Source organism: Tasmannia lanceolata, unplaced genomic scaffold (genome assembly GCF_043159265.1).
Source record: "Tasmannia lanceolata isolate RefF3 unplaced genomic scaffold, GAP_Taslan_0.1 ptg000018l, whole genome shotgun sequence".
Taxonomy (NCBI): domain Eukaryota; kingdom Viridiplantae; phylum Streptophyta; class Magnoliopsida; order Canellales; family Winteraceae; genus Tasmannia; species Tasmannia lanceolata.
The window spans coordinates 8,387,649-8,402,161 of NW_027518695.1; the positions used below are offsets into that span (position 1 = coordinate 8,387,649).

The 14,513-nt window shown below is 38.2% G+C and overlaps 2 protein-coding genes across 2 annotated transcripts; both read left to right on the top strand.

Annotated features, from left to right (window-relative positions):
• Positions 1 to 349: 349 nt before the first annotated feature.
• On the top strand, positions 350 to 2,530 carry LOC143850021 (uncharacterized). Its single transcript, XM_077359356.1, has one exon. It carries the CDS (start codon positions 350 to 352, stop codon positions 2,528 to 2,530), a length of 2,181 nt encoding a protein of 726 aa, XP_077215471.1.
• Positions 2,531 to 4,904: 2,374 nt separating this feature from the next.
• LOC143852060 (putative receptor-like protein kinase At3g47110) lies at positions 4,905 to 10,318 on the top strand. The gene is made up of 2 exons (XM_077361561.1): positions 4,905 to 7,783; positions 9,649 to 10,318. The coding sequence occupies exons 1-2, from the start codon at positions 5,098 to 5,100 to the stop codon at positions 10,047 to 10,049; spliced, it is 3,087 nt and encodes a 1,028-aa protein (XP_077217676.1). The 5' UTR covers positions 4,905 to 5,097; the 3' UTR covers positions 10,050 to 10,318.
• Positions 10,319 to 14,513: the final 4,195 nt, after the last annotated feature.

Consider the following 14,513-nt stretch of genomic DNA (forward strand, 5'->3'; position numbering starts at 1 on the left):
AGTCATTACTAATTGTTATTGAATCAATAGTTAGTGAATAATTTTTTTAGCATTCTTTTACATTGATATAGTGATTGATAATTAAATATTTTTTTGATATAGTGATAGAAGTTCTTTGTCTTTCTTGTTTGTTTTTTTAGGTATGGAAAAATATTTTTCGAGAGTACCGTCGTTAAGGTTGATAACCCCTCCTACAACTTCAATTATCCCCACCAAAGAACGAGAAAATTCTAAAAGAATTCGATTGGAACTTGATCCTAAAAATCCTCCTGCTGATCCCGGATTAAGAAGGCCAATAATTGATTATCATCATAATGATAGGGCAAAAGTTCGAATGATATACTTAGGAATGGGTCCAATTCAACCACGTAATCATGATTTTCCTCAAATTATGCAAGGAAAAGAGAATAAGCGGTTTAATCAAAAGTGGTTTGATGATTATCCTACTTGGTTGGAGTATAGCATTGCAAAAGACGCGGCTTATTGTTTGTGTTGCTATCTTTTTAAATCGGATAGTAAGGAGCATGTGGGAAGTTGTGATGCTTTTGTTGTTAAGGGGTTCTCTAATTGGAAGAAAGTAGAAAGATTTGGAAAACATATAGGGGGTCCTAATAGTGCTCATAATCAAGCTTCGAGTAAATGTGAAGCTCTTAGGAATCAAGAGCAACATATTGAAGCGTTGGTAAATAAGCAAACAGAGCAACAACAAAGTGACTATCGAATTCGCTTGCATGCTTCAGTTTTGAATGCTCGATTCCTTTTAGAACAAGGTTTACCTTTTCGCGGGCATGATGAATCTTGTGACTCGCTTAACCAAGGAAATTTTCGTCAGCATTTGAAGTTCATGACCATGATTAATGAAGATATGAAGAGGGTTTGTGTGGAGAAGTGTCCTGGGAATCTCAAACTAGTGACTTCAGATATCCAAAAGGATATAGTGAGTGCATGTGCAATTGAAACCACTAACTCAATCATTAAAGATCTCGGGGATTCATTGTTTTCTATTTTGGTTGATGAAGCTCGTGATGTTTCTAGCAAGGAGCAAATGGCCGTAGTTATACATTATGTAGATAAGCTTGGGCATGTGGTTGAGCGTTTGTTAGGTATTACTCACGTTCCCAACACCACTGCTACATCCCTTAAGGAAGAAATTGAAGCAATATTGGCCAAGCATAAATTGAGCATATCGAGACTTCGTGGTCAAGGATATGATGGGGCAAGTAACATGCAAGGGGAGTTTAATGGTCTTAAAGCACTAATCTTGAAGGAGAATGAATATGCTTACTATGTTCATTGTTTTGCTCATCAATTACAGTTGGCATTAGTTGGTGTTGCAAAAAAAAATATGAACATCTCCGATCTCTTTTTTTTAGTTACAAATGTAGTAAATGTGGTTGGGGGTTCTTGTAAGCGCCATGATATTCTTCAGGAGATTCAACTTGCAAAAATTAAGGAAGCACTTGAAAATGGTGAGCTTTCAAATGGACAAGGACTTAATCAAGAGACCACACTCAAACGTGCGGGGGATACACGTTGGAGCTCACACTATAGAACACTGGTTAGTTTGGAATATATGTTTTCCTCTATTCTTGATGTGCTTGATCTTATTGTCAAAGATATGAAGTTAAGTTCAGATCAAAGGCATGAAGCACATAATCTCTTGAAATCATTGCAAACTTTTGAATTCACATTTTCCCTTCATTTGATGATAAGTTTATTGGGAATTACAAATGAATTGTCGCAAGCATTACAAAGGAAGGATCAAGATATTGTGAATGCCATGACATTAGTGAGAATATCAAAACAACGACTACAATTGATGCGAGACAATGGATGGAATTCTTTGTTAGATGACATTTCTTCATTTTGTGCTAAACATGACATAGAAGTCCCTAACATGGTTGATACTTATGTTGTTCCCGGAAGAGTGCGACGGCATGTAGATAAAAGAACGGTCTTGCACCATTTTCAAGTTGAGTTGTTTTTTCAAGTTATAGACTTGCAACTTCAAGAGCTCAATGGTCGTTTCAATGAAGCAAATACAGAGTTGCTTCTATGTGTAGCATGTTTGAATCCAAGTGATTCATTTTATGCATTTGATAAAGAGAAGTTGATTCGACTCTCTAAGTTTTATCTAAAAGAATTTCCGGAAGTTCAATATTCTACAAAAGAATTAGACAACCAACTTGAAACATATATTCTTGATATGAGGTCTAATACTCACTTTGTGAATTTGAAAGGAATTGGAGATCTTGCTGAAAAAATGGTTGAGAAGGGAAAGCATGCCTTGTATCCACTTGTTTACAAGCTCATCACATTGGTACTAATTTTACCAGTAGCAACAGCAACCGTTGAGAGGGCCTTTTCTGCCATGAAGATCTTGAAGAATCGATTACGCAATAGAATGTCGGATCAATTTATGGCCGATTGCTTGATTCCATATGTTGAGAAGGATATTTTTTGTAACATCGATGATGAGACAATCATGTGTCGTTTCCAAAAAATGAGACCGCGTCGAGGAAGCCTATAAAATTTTCTTATGGTCATGTTATTAGGTTTTGCACTCTAAAATTGTAAGATGTCATTTTTGTTTACCTCAATGTATGTTGGTGATGGAATATATATGAGGGTTTTTTTTGGAAACTATAATATTGCTTTCATTTGTTTGGAGAAAAAAAATTACTATAATTTTTGCCCCCCTTATTCAAAATTTCTGGCATCGCCCCTGTTTGCTGGTCTTGGTCAATGAAAGCCAGACCCAAAGGTAGATTTCCACACGTAAAATTATGACTTCCAGCCATAGAAGTCTGTCCTAGGCTTAGAAAAGTCCTGAAGGTATCCTAATTCGTAAAGCCTAACCAGTTGTAACTTACTCAATAATCCATTTAAATCTCATCAAAAATTGTATCATAATCGTAAGACTAAGGCCCTGTTCATTTGAGATTATGACAATCGATCGTGAGTCCAAAACCAATTATTGGACTCAAAATTAAACATAAAATTGAGTCCAATAACTGGTTTTGGACTCCCGATCAGTTGGTATAATCTTAAATGAACAGGACCTAAGGCCCTATTCATTTAAGATTACGACAACCGATTGTGAGCGCCAAACCTATTATTGGTAAGTTTAAATTTGAGCCCATTAATCCGTTTAGCATTTTACAACTCTTTGTAATAATTAGGTGTCCATCTTTCTTGTTAGGAAAAACAAATAGGATTTCATTCATGTTAGGAAAAACAAATAGGATTTCTAACCTCGACTACCATACAGATAAACTATTATAAACTAGAAGATTCTATCCATCCAATCGGCACAAACTTGTGTTGGATTTAGGCCCATTCTTTTATTAAAGAAATGAATGTTTTGAGTACAGTCCAATGGCCACCCTAAGTGGGTTGCACACGAAGGGGCTGTTTGGATCTAAAGGTTGAAAAAAACTTGGTGAAATTTTATTTTCTATGGAAAAGTTATTCCATGGAAAAAGGGATTAAGGGGTCTAACATGGTTGCAATTTTTATTTATTTATTTATTTATTGGAAGGTAAGCTGGGATTGAACCTACGACCTCTAGGTTGAAGAGCAAAGCCTTTACCTTTGACCTAGAGGCTCAATCCCAAACCTGGTTGGTAACCCGGTTGCAATTGTCTTTGAAAACAGTAAAATTAGCTGATTTTCAAAAAAGTTTCCATGGAAAATGAGTTAGCCAATGTTGGAAAACTCATTTTCCATGGAAAAATCCAAGATACCCAAAGTTCATCAAATGGCTCTCCATTCTGGTCCTCACCAAAATGACCAGTGACAATCAGTCACTGTAGTTCATTCAATTTGGACTATGGGGACTAGTGGGACTCTCAGTTTAAATGGTGTAGTGGAAGATATTGGACGGCATTAAAGCATGGCATCTTGACTTTAACGAAGATAGACTGAAAGGTTTGCGAGAAGACGAGGGAGTTTCGTGCGAGATTCACGGCAATTGTATGATCATCTCATGTACTATGTCATGATATTATTTTGGGCTTGTTCTCCATGGGGATAGATAGAAATCCTTGGATAAGTTTTTGGATTGACCACTATTCTTGGATAACTCTTATCTTGAAAAAACCTTTGGGATTGGCTGCCCCACTTGTACAGTAAACACTACACACTACCCACTGGGGTTGTTCCGGATATAAACCGATTATAACAAGCCTATTCAAGGATAAAATAAACCCTAGACTGAAAGGTTTGAGAGACGACAAGTTTATCTGGGCAAGAAGAGTGAGTATTAGTGTGAGATTCACGGCAATTGTGAGATCATCTCATGTATTATGTGTTGGGTATATAATATAACCCTATTATGTTCTAATATAAGCCCAATAAGATGATGGACCGGTGTAGTGGGCCTACATGGGCTAGAGTCCATTAACCAGTCATTAACCCTAGTGTATCTCTATATATAGGGGCTGGGGGCAACAAACTTGGTATTCCAAATTAGATACCTTGGGTGTAATGCTTCAAGCAACCTCTTGCTTGACCTAATTCCTCCAACATTATGTGTCGAAAATTTTAAAGAATTTGAAAAGTCAAAACTGCTTTTGCCTTGTCTTTAAAATTTAGAGGGAAAGATTCAAAATTTGGTTTCCCTCTTATTTCAAAAGCTAGTGACTTTTGAGTGTTTTTTTGGGTTGAAATGAAAAAAAGATATTTTTAATGCCCAAAACGGTTTCCATTTTACCCCATTAATTGCTAAACGTTTTTTTTATAATGGCACCCCAAACGGTTATGATAATAACACCTATTAAAGTTGCAAAACCGTTTCATCTCCAACGAACATTTGACGAACCGAATAAAGTGCCATTGAAACAACAGTAGGTAATCTTGTCTTAAGATTGTTGGAAAAAATTGAGGGTACTGTTGTTGATAGAAAACAGAAACTTGTTGCTTCAAGGCGTGATATCACTTTCCTTAAGACAAGATTCGCCCCCACTAGTAGTGTGCAAAGGGGATTGAGGAACTGCATGTCCATTTATTTCTATATATGATTAAGGAGGGGTAAAATGAAATGAAATTCTGAGTACGAAGCCGTGCATTCTCTCGGCAAGAAGAGCACCAGCACAGATGGAGTTACCGTGTTCTCTTTGTGTGTTTTGGTCATTCATTCTCTCTGCAAATCTCATCTTTTGCACCTCCTCAACTGCCTCTGTACTAGGAAATGAAACTGATCGAATGGCTTTGCTCGCCTTCAAGGCTGATATAAAAATCGATCCTCTTGGAGCCTTGAATTCATGGAATCATACTCTTCATTTCTGCGAGTGGAAAGGAGTCACATGCAGTCACATACATCAAAGGGTCACTGTATTGGACCTTAGTAAGCAGGAATTGGAGGGCTCTTTGTCTCCCTCCATATCCAACCTCACCTTCCTTAGGGAAATACACCTCCAAGAAAATAGCTTTAATGGCCAAATATCACAAGAAATCGGTCGTCTATTCAGACTACGATATCTTAATATGAGCCACAATAGCCTTGGAGGGGATGTTCTAGCCAATCTCACCAGTTGTAGGGATCTCCTAGTTATTGATTTGGAGTACAATGAACTGACAGGGAAAGTTCCTGACGAACTTAGCACTCTTTCAAAGCTCCAATGGTTGAATCTAGATGTTAATGATATTACTGGACAAGTCCCACCTTCTTTGGGGAACCTTTCATCTCTCACCCATCTTTCTCTAAGTAGAAATCATTTGGAGGGAAGCATCCCTGATTCCATCACCCAAATCAAGAGCTTGAAATACTTTGGTCTTTCTACAAATAATCTATCAGGTATGGTTCCTCCCTCTCTTTATAACCTCTCGTCTATTGAGACAATTACCATATATGAAAACAAACTATATGGGACCCTTCCAAACGACATAGGACTCTCTCTTCCTAATCTGCAAAATATATTTTTAGCATACAATCAATTTACAGGACACTTTCCAGAGTCATTATCCAATGCTACACAGCTGAAAATACTTGTGTTAGCACATAACTACTTTAGTGGATCGGTGCCTTCAAATCTTGGAAGTCTAAAGGATTTGGAACGACTTGGAATATGGGGTAATCAATTGGGAATTGGGAGAGATGATGACTTGGGCTTTATCACTTCTTTGACCAATTGTAGTCATCTAACAAAGTTGGGGGTACACAGAAATCATTTTGGAGGAGTATTGCCCAGATCCATAGTCAATCTTTCGACTCAGTTGAGTACGCTCGCAATGGGAGAAAACCAAATTGTTGGAAACATACCTAGTGAGATTGGGAATCTCTTCAACCTACAGGCATTGGTTTTGGAATTCAACTACATCACGGGTACGATTCCTGATTCAATTGGGAAACTTTGGCGATTGCAGCAGTTCAACTTGAGCTCAAATATGTTGTCGGGGCAAATCCCAGCCTCCATCGGCAATATTACTCAATTAAGTGAACTCTGGTTAGAACAAAACAACCTGCAAGGAAGCATACCTTCAACCCTTGGCAACTATCAAAATATTATATTATTGTCGTTTGCTCAAAATAGCCTTCATGGAACGATACCAAAACAAGTTCTCAGCCTTTCTTCCCTATCAATATTACTCAACTTATCTCTAAATTTCTTGACTGGACCCCTCCCTTTGGAAGTGGGCAAGTTAGAAAATTTAGGGATACTCGATGTTTCTAAGAACAAATTATCAGGTGAAATTCCAACCGCCCTTAGAAACTGTAGGAGCTTGGTAGGACTTTATATGCAAGGTAACATCTTTGATGGAACTATTCCTCCTGTTTTCAGTTCTTTAACAGCAGTTGAAGCTCTGGATCTTTCAAACAATAACTTCTCAGGGAAGATTCCAAAATATCTAGAGAGGTTCCAATTTTTGAAATATCTTAACTTGTCTTTCAATAATTTCGAAGGTGAAGTACCAAAACAAGGTGTCTTTAGAAATGCAAGTACTATTTCAGTCGCTGGAAATGTCAATCTTTGCGGCGGAATCCCGGAATTACAATTACCTGCATGCCCCATTTTAGCTAATGACAAACAAGGAAAATCTCTTGTTTCTGGAGTAATCATCCCGATAATAAGTTCAGCTTTATGTTTGATCTTCTTGTTCTGTGTCATTGCCTTTCTTTATTGGATAAGATATTCACGGAAGAAACCATCTTCCGCGTCTTCTATGGACGGTCGACATTTAAAGGTGTCTTACGCAGAGCTCTATAAAGCAACCGATGCTTTCTCTCCAGCCAATTTGATAGGTGAAGGAAGTTATGGATCGGTATATAAGGGAATTCTTGGGCGCAATAAGAATGTTGTTGCTGTGAAGGTCCTCAACCTTCAATTACGTCAAGCTTCCAAGAGTTTCATGACTGAATGTTCAGCACTGAGAAACATTCGTCATCGAAATCTTGTCAAGATCATAACTTCTTGCTCAAGTACGGATTTTGAAGGTAATGATTTCAAAGCTCTCGTATTTGAGTATATGCCGAATGGGAGTCTAGAGAAGTGGCTGCATCCAAACGTACACGGGAACCATCAGTTGAATAGTTTGAGCTTCATTAAGAGACTAAACATAGCAATCGACATTACTTCTGCGTTGGATTACCTTCACCATCACTGTCATACACCAATCGCTCATTGTGATGTAAAGCCAAGCAACATTCTTCTTGATGAAGACATGAATGCCCATGTAGGTGATTTTGGGTTGGCCAGTTTCCATTCAAGGAACGTTCATAACTCCTCTGAAGGTCAAAGCAGCACGGCTAGGTTAAAGGGAACTGTTGGTTACATCGCTCCAGGTAATATTATCAATAGTTTTCTTCACCTTTTTTACTTTCAGATGAGTATTTATATTTCATAATTTAAAATGGCACGGTAGTACAACAAACCTAAAGATTTTGGACTTGAGGAATTGATTTGATTCTAAAATTGATTATTGGACTCTAAATTGCATTTAGTTTTGAGCCCAATAGTTAGTTTTGGACACAAAATCAAATCTAAAAAATCAAAATGGGCAGGGTCACAACTTCCAACCAAAATAATCAGTTGATAAATAGTTGTACATTTGTCAAAATGTAAACATTACTCTAAAAATCTCAAAGATAGAGTTTTATCCACGTAATGCAAAACGTAGACTTGCATATGAAGATCATCAAGTCACCTTAAAAATATATAAATATTTGTGTATCCATGAAACTATTTCTATATGGGAGTAATGTAAATACTTACAAAATTTGGAATTGGAAAAAATATGGTGAGATAAGTATTCAAAGACTCCATAAACTCTTTTGTATTATTAAAATAATTGAGATATTTTGGGGTAAAAAACACAGAAAATATAAGGAAAATTAGCAAAACCCCCTTATTAAAATTTCTTCGTGAAAAACCAGCAAATTTTGGGTGATTACTAAAAGTAGCTGGTAAATTCAGCCCCTAAATTTCCTCATTTTCCCCTCTAAACGGTGATGGGCAAGTGGATTACCTTCGAAGGTAGGCAATTGATATTTCATATATGTTCTTTACACTTTGTTGGGCCAGATTGAATGGATCGATTATGCAGCGTTGTAATTCTTAAAGAACAAGGTAAGGGAGCTAGGGAGAAGATACCTGGTCGATCAAAAGCCATGTAGATAAACACCAAAACATAAACTTTTATATATTATAACACTTACAACAGACTTGGCATTCATCTTCTTTCTATATCTCTACAACTTCTTCTCTCTTGCTTCTCCATTTTCAATACATAATAACTACCCTAGAACATCACCACGACTTCTCACAAAACAACGAACATCTACAAATTCCAACAAAAACTTGAAGCCCGTTAAAATTTGAATCAAATAAAATGCATCTTAACACAAGAAAACTCAACACTTTCTCGCAACCACGTAATCCTTCCAACTAGAATCTTTTTTCCATCCTCTTTTAAGACCATGAAACTCAAACATTCACAAAAAAAAAAAAAAAAAAAAATTGTAACTGCCACATTCCTTCATCTCTTTACCAGTCCATAACACTTGATCGAAACAATGCATCCAACTCACAATACAAGCCAATATGGATGAATTGTGTATATAATGAAAAAGAGATTTGTTCCTCCATTAATTTTACAATGCACGGTTTTAGCAAGGAGTGTGGGTGCATGAGGATTATAAGAAGAACTTTAACTTTAAAATATGTCTAAGGATTACCGACTGCTTACCTCAGGGAGTAATCCACTTGGCTGTCACAGTTTAAAGGGGTGAATGGAGGAATTTAGAGGGTGAATTTATCACTGCCCTTACAAAAATCAATAGTGATCCTGAAATATTTTACTACCTATTTTACCCTTCGTAAAGCATGGACTATTATTTTAGATGAGAGTATTCGGACATGGCGACTCCATGGTGTTTCCATTGCATGAATGGTCAAAGGTTTTCCATTGTGTTTAATCTTTATTAGCTTAATTTTGGGACAATAATCAGTTGGGGCCCTCATCATTGGTTGTGACAATCTGAAACGAACAGGGCATAAATGTTTCTCTCAATGCCAAACTATTTCCATGCTACCAAGGTTTTTAGAGATCATTCAATTGTTTCTCATTTTATCAAGTAAAATTTCCCTTTTTCTTTTTAAAAATCAAGGCTTCATTTTTCACACGCTTAAGAGATGTGTGAAACTGCAGAATATGGGACAGGTAGTCATGTGTCCATGGCAGGAGATGTGTATAGTTTTGGGATTCTTTTATTGGAGATATTCACTGGAAAGAGCCCCACAGATGACATGTTTATGGATGGACTAACCCTTCACAAATTTGCTAAGATGGCTTCGTTTGAACGACTGATGGAGGCTGTTGACCCACTACTTCTTTTAGAAGACGAGGAAGAAATAGCTACCACCAGCTTTAGAAACAACACAGATAAGAAAAGTCGATTACAAGAGAGTTTAGCATCTATTGTGAGGATTGGAGTTATGTGTTCTGCAGAATTGCCAAGAGAACGAATGAATATGGGAGATGTTGCAAAGGAAATGAATACAATTAGAGACGTATATCTTGGTTTTAGGATCCAAGGAGAGAAGAAATAGGGCCTCACCACTCGGTGAAGGTTCCTCTTATCTCACTAATTACTGATATACATCTTGAAAAAATACATTTCACTAGTGTGATGCTTTCTATGGAATACCCATATGTGTGATAACTTTCATGTATATCTGTGAAAAAATAAGTAATTTTTTTTTAAGTTTGTGTTGTAAGCTTGTAATGTAATGCGAAGTTAGATTTGTGTTGTGGATCTGCAACATTTGTATTTTACTCTTCTTCTTTTTTTGGAATGGTCATTTGTATTTTACTCATATATGCATCCATCCATTCAATAATATTCTAGTTTTCTCAAATTTGTATCTTTGCCTCCTATTTACATGCCAAGCTTGTTCTGAGTGTCGGCTCATTCCCGAGACTGGGCCTCCTCTATACACTACACCTATCTTTGCATCTTATTATTGATAAATGGCATTCACAAAATATTGTTGAACTCACTTGATGACCTATGGTGATGGTTTCTTTATAAAGAATTGGAGTTTCAACAAAAGAGAAAAGCCAAGTAGGAAAAAACAACAAAGCCATATGAAATGAAGACAGTTTTTATGTTATTTTTTTTATGATTATATACAATTTGAAGGAATACTAGGAAGCTTTTCTACTATTTCTGAGAAAGAGCAAATAATTAGGATGGGATTAACAGTAGAGAGATTCTGTCAATGATTTACTCAGCGGCGTCAATCCTTTCCTTCACGGTCCCCAGCAAGCAAAACTGCAAAAGTGATGCTTCTTAAGGCACCACGGCCTCGGGTTTTTTAGAATTCTTTTGAATATTGAATGAACTAAGTAGATCACACTCATGCAAGGTCGAGTGGTATGTAAAAAAGAAGGGATTCAGTTGACATCTCATTTCGCATGGGATGCGACCGAACTAGGGGTGCAACTCATGTCGGGTTCAACCCAAACCCAATGGGTTCAATCCAATTTTTGGGTGGGTTGGGTTGCGGGTTGGGAATTTATAACCCGACTGAAAATTGGGTTGGGTCGGGTTGGGGTATCGGGCAACCCAACCCGAATTGTAACCCCTACCATTTTCTGCTAAGTTTTTTTTTTTTTTTTTTCAAAATTTAGTAATATTTACGGTTTTAGACTTTTAAATTACAGAATGCCACTTGCACTCTCGGTAGTGTTCTATCTACAATTATGCACCTAATTTCTAACTTTCTATATTGAGCTCATTAGTGTCTTAACTAGAAACTAGTGCATCACTATATCATTGACCTGTCATTTCTAACTTTCTATATTTGATCCATTAGAGTCTTAATTAGATGAATTATATGACATCCGTGCATATTTTATGAGGAAGCATACTGGAAGCAAAAGTACAAGTGGGGCCAACATATTTAGATGGTCTAAACACGATTCAATATGGAAATGGGGTCGGTCGGGTTGAGGAAATTGTTCCTTAGATTGGGTCGGGTTGAACCCCGCCGGGTTGAAACTCGGGTTGGGTTGAGGGAAAACGGGTTCCTCGGGTTGGGTCGGGTTGGCCTCAACCGACCCAACCCAACCCGAGTTGCACCCCTAGACCAAACACAATCCTGGCACTCCGATGATGAGTTCAGTCGTACTTCTTGAATCCAGAGCGGAAGGTGATGACCCAAAGACCTTAGAGGACCCTCAAAGAAAGCATTTTACATGGAAAAGTAGCCAAAAAAATCCAGATAAACCAGTTTCAAAACTCCCAAATTTCAAAGAGACCAAAATTGCCCTGGCGGAATGCGAAGCACAGGCCCCTGTCCGGTTGAACTCCACTGACCTTGGGAGGGTCGAAAAAACTTCACCCCGCCCAATCATTTCAATTTTTTTTAAAAAAAAATTGATAAGATGACAAGATTTTATTAATGCAAACACAACCAGTACAAGGGGACAAGGAGTCCCCCAAATACAGCAAAGACCTTTAACAAGTTTGGAAAATGTTACTGGTCCGATCGACCATGAGAAGTTCGAACGGCCACTGCCCAGTAGTCAATGCATCTGGTCGACCGCCACGAACCATGGGTAGTGTCACGAACCATGGGTAGTGTCGCCAGGAATCTCCCTCTTTGTAAGTGTATCCACCAACTCTGAATCTGATCCACAATCCACGTTAGAAAGAAAAAACGAATCAGGTGATCTTATGTCTCTGACACCATTAACGAACAGTCATCGCTCCCCAGGATGGCAAGATCCACATGTGTTCCTCCTACATGGCTCGCAGGAAAATGGAGAGGATGATCTTCAAAGAGAGATTTTTTTCCCTTCATTCTTCTGATTCGTTACTATTAAAGGCTCAAAAATAAAAGAAAAACACAACCCCATCTTGAATAATACATGAATAAAAATAACCATTTTTCTTCCAAACCAATTCCTATTTCTTGTCTCATGGCTCTGCCTCTTTCTTTAATTCCACTACCTTTGGATACTGATATTTGGTCCCCATCACGAAACAGAAAACGGGTCATAAAGACAACCCTCCAAATTTCTCCATTCCTTCTCGATCCTTCCATGTGAAAGCTCTTCTCAAGCTCTAGTCTTGTATATTCTCACATCTCTTGTTTTGCTCTCACGCTTACAAGTTTAACTAATCCCTCTTCTCCAAAGTTTGTTTGGCTGGTTTCTCCTTCCTCCTTGATGTGATCCGGCCACTATAGTTGATTTAGCTTGTTTTGAGAGACTTGACCAGTTAGGATTTATTTCTATTATTGATGCATTTTTAGTATAGATGTGGGTTTATCTGCATCACCTAGGGCCTACACATAACTAATTAAAAATAGGGATTTGCTAGTCCACCGCAAAGCTGTCTCCATTCACGAGGTGGCTGGTCTGATGTGCGACAGACCGACCAGCCGCGAAATGCCTTTTGCGATGGACGCTAGCAATTCCCTTAAAAATATGAACATACTTTTACAAACTACTTAAAAGCCCTTGACCCTCCCTATAAAAACCAAAAGAGGGGAGCCTTGGGAGGAGTTTTAGACGTCTGATTTCTTCCTCAATAGCAGCTGGCCAGTCTATGCCCCACGCCACCCACCCACCCACAAAAAAAAAAAACCTTCCTCTCTATTTTCCTCAATCCCTTCGGTTTTGCCTCCCTACACTTGTCCGCGAGTGCAAGAATTGGATTGGTGGCGAGTGCAAGGTCCGGTTCTTCATGTGAATTTCACAAGTGTATTCATTCGACCAGACACGGTGATTCACAACAAGAATTCGGTTGGGAGTGCAAGGTCCGGTTCTTCATGATGTGAATTTCACAAGTGAGTTCATTCGGCCATCGAGAATTTGTATCCATAGAGAGCCTCTTCAAAGCCCATCATCTTTGATGTTTGTTGATTCTTTCCACCTAGGATTCCAGCCACGGAAACAGGGTGTTGAAACTGTTAATGGATGGCAACTAGGGTAGTCACTCGGGCACCGGATTTAACATTTCTGTTCAAGGACACACCTGCAGAAGCCTGTTTCGACGAGCTAAAGAAGGAGAACATTGACCCCAGCAAGATTAATTTAGCTCAGAATCTCTCCAATCTACTCGGGCTTCTGTTCTATACATGTGGAGGCGTTTCCTTAGAATCTGACTTTACCGTCCTGAAAAAAAATTTATGGTGGGGAATTCGATTGCAGCCCAGACAATGAATTTGGAGACCGGAAATTGGAGCCTGCTGAACAATGCAGTTCTGGTTGTTTATAAGAAGCATCTGCTTCTGTTCAAAATTTATCCAGGAATTCCTACTTTCATTGGAAACAAATGGAGACATAATGGCCCTCATCTGGTTTAATACGCAAATCTCATACAAAAATGGGTCCTGATATGATTCCGACTTCAAATGTATGTAATTGTAAATATTTATGTTTGATTGTTACTAATCTATAGAATCTGAAATTATCAAAATTCCGTCGACCCATTAATTACTTTCCGATGTTGAATTGAAAATTGTAAAGGTCGCAGACCTGTGGATCTGAGAACCCGTATCAGAACTTTCTTCCACAGATCATGATTCTCAATCGTCTCAACTTCAACCTGAACCCGAAGCCTTTGCATCTCCATATATCATATCCTGGTAGCTTCCTAAACGACCGTGTTCTTGTCAACCTCTGTTTGTTTCTTCTTTTTCCAAAACCAGACTTAACCTCTGCAAAACTGTTCTCCGATGGAAACCCACTAAGACCATCGGATCCTAAGTCGTCTTTCCCTGTTGCAAATGTTCTCATGGCCGTCCATGGTGATGACCCTTGAATGCCTTCATCCATATCAGTGTCCCATAGATATATAGGCTTTATTATGGGCGACCCACTGTACTCGTTAAAATGTGTTGACAGACATGTATGCTCCATGTCGAATAATCTCCGTAGAGACGAGCTTCCTCCTTTCATCAGTTCAAGCAAACTTCGGCTTCTTCCAGATGAGAACGAAGAACGTGAAGTGATGGAAGAAGAGAGAGAAGATGATGAGGAAGAAGAGAAATAGAGCGATT

Excerpts from the sequence above, each read along its gene's own strand:
- LOC143850021 (XM_077359356.1), top strand. The coding sequence starts at position 350 with ATGGGTCCAATTCAACCACGTAATCATGATTTTCCTCAAATTATGCAA.
- LOC143852060 (XM_077361561.1), top strand. The coding sequence starts at position 5,098 with ATGGAGTTACCGTGTTCTCTTTGTGTGTTTTGGTCATTCATTCTCTCT. Across the intron at positions 7,784-9,648 it reads TGTTGGTTACATCGCTCCAG|AATATGGGACAGGTAGTCAT; the intron begins GTAATATTATCA and ends GTGAAACTGCAG.